The sequence below is a fragment of the Dendrobium catenatum genome, unplaced genomic scaffold (assembly GCF_001605985.2).
Source record: "Dendrobium catenatum unplaced genomic scaffold, ASM160598v2 fragScaff_scaffold_231, whole genome shotgun sequence".
Taxonomy (NCBI): Eukaryota; Viridiplantae; Streptophyta; class Magnoliopsida; order Asparagales; family Orchidaceae; genus Dendrobium; species Dendrobium catenatum.
This window is the reverse complement of record NW_021318693.1, coordinates 4,532,146-4,541,425: the sequence shown is the minus strand read 5'-3', so window position 1 is coordinate 4,541,425 and position 9,280 is coordinate 4,532,146. Positions and strand designations below refer to the sequence as shown.

The following is a 9,280-nucleotide window of genomic DNA, read 5'->3' as shown; positions in this document are numbered from 1 at the left end:
TCGAGAGTTAGAGAGAATAGTTCGTACAAACACTGATATGTAAAACTTTCCTTCAAAATAATAGCACTCCTTTTTTTACGACAGAGGTATGCCCTAAACTAATTGGAACATCCCTTAATATTACTATAGATGTGGTTGAGCCACATTTGGTACCATCTTCTCCCCACTTTTTTTTCCTTCCAAACTCTAGAGCTCCATCAAAATTACCATCATTCATTATTTCCCCTTCTTGGAATTGACGCAAAAGATAGCATCCCATCTTCTTCCCCCAACATTTTCACCTCCTAATCTTATTATCTCCTTATCAAATTAGAGTTTCCTCCACTCCCTTAGAGACCAGCAACTATTTTGGTTTGGAATTTAAGCAACTTTCTAATCATCATCTCTATGATGGCAAACCTTTTATCAATCATCTCATGAATAGCTTAAATTTATTTTTTGAAATTTAAAATCTTTTCTATAAAATTAAATTTCAAATGTCCAATCTCCCCTTCCAACAATTCTACAATTCTTCCTACTACAAATGCCCAAATCTAAGCTCCAAACAGCAAAAGAAACAACAAAAAATAGCAAATCTAAGCTTCCAACAGCAAAATCAATAAAACAACGGGAACAAATGTAGCAAAAATTAACAAGAAAGACCTATATTCAACCCCTAACAACTCATTTATCAATTTGATAGGAAATAGATGCAATTTCAGCAAAACCAAAAAATGATACAAGAAATATCAGAAAAAGAACAACACAAAAACGCATTTTTTTTGACAGATTTTTTAAAACACACACACAAGATACAATCAAATCTTTAATTGGTGAGAAATATCAGACTCCAAAATCCCTGGCAATCAACTAAAGCCTATGCAATCTAAACAAAACTAATTCCAACAAATTTAAGCAAAATCTAAAATCATCCTATAGTTAACCTTAAATAGCCTCCTCAAATACTCTCCAAAAATATCTAAACAATTCTGATGGAGCAATCATCTAAAGCATTAACCCACGCATACAAATTTCTTGAAGCAACTTCAATTAATCCATCAAACAAAACTTCAACTAAATGAGTAACAAAGCAAGTACTGGCCTTAAACGATTCATAGGAGGGGAACAAAAGCTGCCGCCGTAAAATAGTTATGGAATATAATTCTTCAGCGGCAATTTAATTCAGAATTAAGAACAGGCACAAGCTGTTCCAAACCATAAGTTTCTGTTCTTAAAATACAGCATTCACTAAAGTCAGAGACAAAACGGAACGATATTGTAAACACTCAACAAAAGCTACAAATTATAAGGCATTGTGGTGTTTTCGAAGTTTTATTAAGAATGTAGATTGTAGTGTACAGGGATAACAAAATATTCAATAAAGAGAGCAATGAGGAAGCCGTAAAATAATTTGGAAGATTCTTTTTTTTTTTTCTTTTTTTTAAGTTTTAAAGTATAAGAAGCGATTTTGGCTGTAACGCAACGGCTGACAGTACTTCAATTAAATTTAATGGAACACCAACTAAGGTAAGATTGAACAAAAATGCCAAGTGGCGATAAGAAAAATATTGAAAAACAGTTAATTCATATAAAAGATCGCAGATAAGAATATCTTACATTAAAAGCCATAATAAATCATGATTCTTGCAATCCAAAGAAACAAAAGCAGAAAACGATCCCTAGAACAAGATATATAAAATAGCTTCTCAGAATCAAGCACCAATAATCACAAAAGCGCAGATCTCTTAAGAGCTGGTAAACTTGGTAACCGCCTTCGTGCCCTCCGAAACAGCATGCTTAGCAAGCTCACCAGGAAGCACAAGGCGAACAGAAGTCTGGATCTCCCTGGACGTGATCGTCGGCTTCTTGTTATAACGCGCAAGCCGAGACGACTCCTGGGCGAGCTTCTCGAAAATATCATTAATGAACGAATTCATGATGCTCATCGCCTTGCTAGAGATTCCGATGTCAGGATGAACCTGCTTCAAGACTTTAAAGATGTAGATCTTGTAGGTCTCACTTCCCTTCTTGTTCTTCTTCTTCTTCTTCTTGTCGCCAGCGGCAGACTCCTTAGACGGTAGGCGCTTCTCAGCCTTCGGCTTCTTTCCAGCCGGAGCCTTCTCGGCTTCCGACTTCTTCTCCTTCTCCTCTACCGGCTTCTCGGCGGCCGGCTTCTTCTCCGCGGGCTTCTTCTCGGCCTTGGGCGCCATTAGAAATCGAGGGTAAGGGAATCGTTAGGTTTGTGAAAGGGGGTGAAAGATGAAGGCGAAGGGTCCTTCGGTTCTTTATGTAAGGAGGACCAAAAGGATTGTGGTTGGACGCCAACAGGTAGCCACGGATTGATGAGGTGGCGGAGAATCGAGCCGTTAATTAGTCAGATGATTTCAACGATCGAGATTGGCGGGATTAGGGTCCCTCTTATTTATTACCGTCAGGCGGAACACGTGAGTGGCACGTGTTAGCGTCGGATCTTCAGAACATTAGGCGAATAATCTGACTACCAAATATAATTATAAAAAAAAAGTTACCCATCTCACGATAAGGCTATAGTGCACCGCATCAACAAATCTCACATTTGTTTGTTAATATGCACTTGATTGCTAGAAGCTATCACTTGATCTTGATATTTTATTTTCAATCATACATTTGGTAATCTTGGAGTCCAATTTCTTGATATTAATAATTGAGTTTTGTTCTGCGCTGTTTGTTTGAATTCAAGTTTCATGCTTACTCCTTTTTCAATTGTCCAAATTCAAATTTTTTGCAGTTCATTCAGGTTCAAATTAAGTCCCCTATAATTGTTCAAGGTAACTAGCGACGAGTTCTTCAAACAAGAACCTCTAATTAGCTATGAATATTTGGGCGATTAATGGATACTTATTGAATCCCTTCAACAAGCTGAATGGCTTAGAACTGACGATCAAGTTAGAGCAAACACTTAGGTGACTTGTTTGAGATTCAATTCTAGGCAACTTCAACTTTGGCGAATTCTGAATTGCAAAAGGTTTAAGTCGGTTCACAATCAACAGCTTATTGAATTTAGTTCATGTCTCATTGCGACTTGATTAATATGACCCAAGAAAATACGGGTGTACAAGGCATTCCATTAGAGGGCCTTTATGCCACCAAAGGCTTAAAACCCCCTCCTCACTAATTGAGCATTTGATTCAATAAAAAACATCCATCAATCTAATCAGCATCAGTCCATACAATAGCTACCATTCCATAGATTACAAAGCAACCGAATCGTTTGATGCAACCACGTTTGCCAAAATTGATCTCTACATAACATAATATCACCTACTCCGCAACACCAATCATCCTTATGCAGTGAGCATCAATGGCAACATCAAATACAGGTATTCAGAGTAGCACATTAAACACAATCAAATGGGGTTGTAACACTAATTCTCGAAACCAAATCACAGATCCAACTCCAAAATAAACCCGGAAAAAAAAAAGAGAAAGAGAGAGAAAAAAGCATACCATTTCGACGGAGCACAGACAGTCAATCAGGATGCGAGAGAGAATAATGCGGGCGAAGATCTAACGCGACACCGAAAGGGTAAGACGGCGATCTCGTTTATCAGAAGAAAGAGACTTCGGAGATGGAAGAGAAGGTGACGAGATTTTGAGATGGAGCTTTCAGCTGTGGACGGTGCTGTGGGTTCCTGGTAATGGAGGTCACGCACATGCCCCCGCGGCGTCGACGAGCGTGCGACCAATGCTCCTCCAATGCTGGCATAAACTATCATATTAGAAAATTTAAACCTTTTGATGTAACCTTTTTTGAAAAATAAATAAATTTTAGTTGCAAGATATCTCAAATTCTTTTTACCTTGAAAATCCAATGCTGGCACAAAACTTTTCAGGCCTTCAAACCTGTTGAACCTTTAGGGGCTGTTTGGTATGCGGATTTAGGCAGATTTAAGGTCGGATTTGGGCAAAATCCAGCCAAACGGCCTAAAATGCAAATCCAAATCTCACGGTAAACGAAATCCTCCGTGGACGAAAATATTATAAATAATAATTAAATAATTAATTAGTATTAATAAAGTTTTGTTATATTTTATTTAAAATTTTATTGTCGTGCTTTAATTATCCTAATAAAGTATGTCAACTTTTAACCGCCTTAAATCCTAAAATGAACAACCAAACAGTCACAAAGGATTTAACTGGATTTATCATGAATGTTACTAAACAGTTTTCAGGATTTAACTCCTCAGGATTTCGTAAATCCGGAATTTGGAGGATTTACGAAATCCTACTTAAATGAAATCCTAAATTCTACCAAAGAGCCCCTTACTTCTTTGGAGCATATAACCACCATGTTAAGCATCATGGTGCCATAGTCCATTTAGGTATAAGTATGAATAGTTTTTGCCCATTTTACTGGAGATTTTTTGTTAGTTCAACAATTTTGTCATTTTTTTCTTTCTAGACTGCGGTGTCCCCTTAGAGTAAAATCTAAGTGAGGCAAGAGGAGAGTAAGATACTACATTTGAGAATTGTTAGCATGCCTCCTGTAAGTAATCAGACATTTGGAGGAGAAAGAAGTGTTGAGAGTGCATTTGTACTATCCGGGTAACATCTGAAATGATTTTTACTCTTGCATTTTATCCTTTCTGTGAGTAATGAAATATGGTTTACTTTCTTTAAACATCATATCTGGCCAATTTCTTAATTTCGGGTTAATGATGTGAATCCAATGTTAGTACTAATATAGATTCTAGTGCTTCGAATGAGAAATTGATGTTTTCGATATCTGTCAAACTTAATTTAATGCATATAGTGGTCATATGTTAGTTAAAAACAAATGTAATATATTATCTTGGTGGAGGAATATTGGAATAAATATAAGTATTAGAATAAAATACTTGTATATCTAGATATTAGATGTTTAATTTTTTAGGGTCTAAGGAGATACAATTACTATAGGATGGTCATAAATCTCCGTTTACATTCGTACAAGCTTGACATATATATAGGGATACTCTAATCCACATCAATAATATGGAGTCTCGTTAGGACAACCTTGATAATTTATATTCATTAGCTCAAAATATGTTATTATCTTGAATCTTATCTTTTCTTTTGTAATCCACAACAGTAGTGATAGAAACTCAACCCTTACCTTCGATTCATAAGATAAATATTGTAGTTGTAGTATTCAATATTAGTTTACTTGCAAGTTAGCTCATCACTTCCTCGTAGGATTGACACTCGCTCAATTACTTTATTACTTGATTGACACATCCACTTGTATATTTTGGAGTATTATATATCAAAGAAAATTAAATCATATTTCAACCCGGAGCTTAAACCCACTTCATGCATTGAACACAGTTCGTGCAAACTCACCCGCACGCACCCATCATTAGTGAAAGAAAAACATGAGTGATCGGGAAATTTTCTGCATCCGTTACTCATTCTTAAGTGAAAATGAAAAGAAGTGACTATGAATTTTGCTATGAGTTTTTCTAGGTAAAGTTAAAGACATTATATTGTTTGAGTTGTAGTGAATCATTTGGCAAAATCTGTTCATTTCATTATGATATAACTGTTTGATTCAATAGATAAATTAATACAAGTATATATACAAGAGATTATTATATTACATAGGATATTGAAGCCCGAAGATTATAGTCTCTAACAAAGATGACAGGTTTACCTCCAGACTATGGATGGGTATTCAACAATGGTTGGATATGAAATTATATTTTAGTGCAATATTTCATCCTTAGACTAACGAGCAGTCTAAGAGAACTTTTTAGGTGTTAGAAAACCTTTTGAGACTTTATTTTCGATTTTAGTGTCAATTAAGATGATCATATTCCTTTGATTGAGTTTGCTTACAACAAAAACTTACCCTCATATTGATTGTGTTAGCTTTAGCTGATGATGCAACTAAAAAGAACGAGCTGGCCATAAAGAAATTGAAGGATGTATAGGATATATAGAGGTAGTATTTTGATGTTAAGTATCTGGCTATAAAATTTTAAGTAGAAGGTTTTGTATACATGAAGATCAAACAGGTGAAAGGAATTTAAAGATTTGACAATGAAGGAAAATTGAGTCGAAGATACATTGGACCATTTAAAGTTATTCAAAATATAAAAAAGTATGCATATATATTATAGTTGCTAGATCATATGTATGAGATTCATAACGTGTATCATGTGTCATTTCTGAGGAAATGGATATTTAATTATAAAAATATGATATCTACTGAAGATATCGCTGTACATATAAATTTGAGTTACATGGAAGAACTAGAAAGGGTTCCAACCTATGGTGTCAAAAAGTTAAGAAATAAACAAATTTTAAAAGTTAAAGTTTAGTGAAAGAAAAAATTAAAAGAAAAGCTACTTAATAAAAGGAATCTAAAATGAGATAGTTGTATCCCAATTTATTTATGAAATTTGAGAATTGAGTTTTGAAATTTGGAGGATGATATTATTTTGAGAAGGGGATTGTTGTGATGCCGCTGGGTTTAGCATTTGGTTTAACATATTCTAATTTTAATTAAAAAAGGTAAATATTAGAACTTTTATATTTTCAAATCTTTTATATATGTTTGAAATGATATGTGTGTATGAAAAAAGGTTTGCATGTGTTAATTTTAATGTGAGTTTAAGAGATTTGAATATATATTGAAAAACTCTAGAATTTTTCCTCCCAATCGCCACAATCTCGAGTGCTCTGGTGCCTAGTTGTTTTGTTGAATGGTGATGATGTTCTTAATTGTGACTCCCCGACATTATGCTATAGGGTTTTTGGAATTTGAACTAGCATTGTGGCGCTCAAATAGTGGCATATATGCACTGTAACATTTTTTACATTTAAAATAACCTTTTCCACTCAATTTTTCATCTTATCGTTTTGGCAGCCGATTGTTGGAGAGAAAGAGGATGATTTTGAGAGAGAGAAAAGGGTTTTTGAGTCACCTGGGTCATTTTTAGCAGTTGGCCTAGTTTTGAAAGTTATTTGATAGAGGTATGTCATGTTATGTCTATTTAGTTTTCAAAATACATAGTTTTTTTTATCATATTTTTATTAAATTCATAGTTTTGTTACAAAAAAATGAAGGTAAATTTGCGCTTGTAAAATTTTCACTACATAACTTTTTATATGTTATAAAGATTGTGATTTTGAATATTTTTTTAAAACTTTATATGGGGTATTTTGAAATGTGCATCATTTTATTGAATAATAAATAACCTGGACTCTAAAAAATGGTGTTATAGTCATATTAAAGTTTTAAAATATTATTCTACACAATCCCTAGTAATTTAATTATATTTTGAAACTCTGAATTTTTGCTCAGTAAAATTTCATGTTGCTTACCATTATAGAAAACTATACAATTTTGACATGGGCTCAAATATGTTTTAATTACCATCATGCGATGAAACATATGTTTATATGATCGATGTGATTGAATTATGTGTCTCATGGTTTGAATTAGTAAATTTTGGGAGAAATTTATTATGAAAGAAAAACGATATTTTTGTGCTTTTAAGGTATATTATAATGGTAAAATGTCCTGTTCTATTCCATACGAAGATGTTTAATATTCTGCTTGGGAAAAAAAAATCTATTATATTTGATATGTGACAGGAATTTTAATTTATTTGACTAGTGAGTATGATTAGTTGAATTCTCAAATAATTATTATTCTCCTATTACTTTACTCAGCATAGTGATTTATTATACTATATTTAAATATTATAAAAAATATTTAATAAAATAAATATTAGAAATTTATATCAATGTTTCTGGCATGCTGAGAAGGAGCATGTTGATTAGCAGTTCAGGTTCTAATCTAAGTCTATGGGTATTTATTCTAATAATTTTTGTATAGTCATCGTTAGTTTATTACTAAATTATGTAGCTTTTTATTTATAGCAACGTACTATAACTGTATATGTTATTTTGATACTAATAAAAAAATTTATGAATAAGTTTCGTTTAGCACTTTGAATGTTTTTAGTAGCTTTATAGTATGTTATTTTAAAAGTTTAAATTGAATGATGCAATCTGAAAAAAAAATTAAAGTAGATATTGCGATTCGTCTAACAAAAACCAACACGATTGGAACTATCTCATCGGTGGATTTTGTTGGGTTGGGTTGTGACAACCTGGCTATCAGTATGTCATACTAATGTATCATATCAATATGTCTATCAATGTCTATAGGTGTATTTGTCATATGCTATGACATGTTATATCAGTTTTAATGCTTACTCCATTAATTTTATGCCAATTATATTTATCAACAAGTTTAATGTGCTATCATGTAAATGCAATCACGAATGCGATTGTAAATAATAAGACATGACATCCAACTTTAATGCATAATTTTTTTTTCATCTACATTAATCATGAGTTTTTATCAATTATTTAATATATCATTATCATCATTATTATATCATTATTACAGGTGATTTTCAATAATCTATAAAGAGTCGTTATCCTCTATTCGTTTGCATAATTCAGTCAATCAATTACAAGCTAATACTTAAGATAACAACATAAATATATTATTTTAAGGAAAGCCCATCGTCCGACCCTCCTCTATACAATATTACAGTTTAAGAGGCAACTCATATTAATTATAATGTTAATGGCTAACATTCATTACTTACATACAAATACCTTATTTATCTCATATTATTCGTATTATTTTTTATGCAATATTAGTAAATATAATGTATGAATCAATTAATCTAAGTAAAACAAGAAATCAAAATACTATTTATTGCGGGCAAGAATATATGCGGTGATAGAGTAATAATATTATGTCATAACGTTATATGAATATCTAGCTCACATACAGAGAACATAAAATTTATTACGTCGAAAATCCTGGAAAGGAGAAAAATCAAGGCACCCGACCCATTCTAAAATGATTATACTAGCGTTTGGATATATTACAGTGGGCTGATGTTTGATCGAAAAATATATTTAAGTATATATAGTTTTGAAAAAGTATTAATTTTCTTTGGGAATATTTAATTTTGAATTTCAAAATTGAACACGTTATTATGAACAATATATCGCCTCGGGAGGTGATCATATCGTTCTCTAATGGGTTCAAATTTTAGAATTTTAATCGTATCCGAATTATCGTAGTCAAACTCAAAGGGAGAATGACATTTGACCTCGGAAGGTCAAAATAGACTTTAACCAATTGTTTGATTATTCTAATTCGGATAAAGGATCATTAATTTCATAATCGAAACCACGATAATAATTGATATATCTTTTTGAAGAAAGAAGATATCAATTATTATGGATC

General features: G+C 32.6%; 1 protein-coding gene across 1 annotated transcript; it reads right to left on the bottom strand.

Moving 5' to 3' along the window:
• Nucleotides 1–1,545: 1,545 nt before the first annotated feature.
• On the bottom strand, nucleotides 1,546–2,250 carry LOC110097768 (histone H2B.11). Its single transcript, XM_020824324.2, has one exon. It carries the CDS (start codon nucleotides 2,187–2,189, stop codon nucleotides 1,725–1,727), a length of 465 nt encoding a protein of 154 aa, XP_020679983.1. The 5' UTR covers nucleotides 2,190–2,250; the 3' UTR covers nucleotides 1,546–1,724.
• Between the last annotated feature and the right edge of the window lie 7,030 nt (nucleotides 2,251–9,280).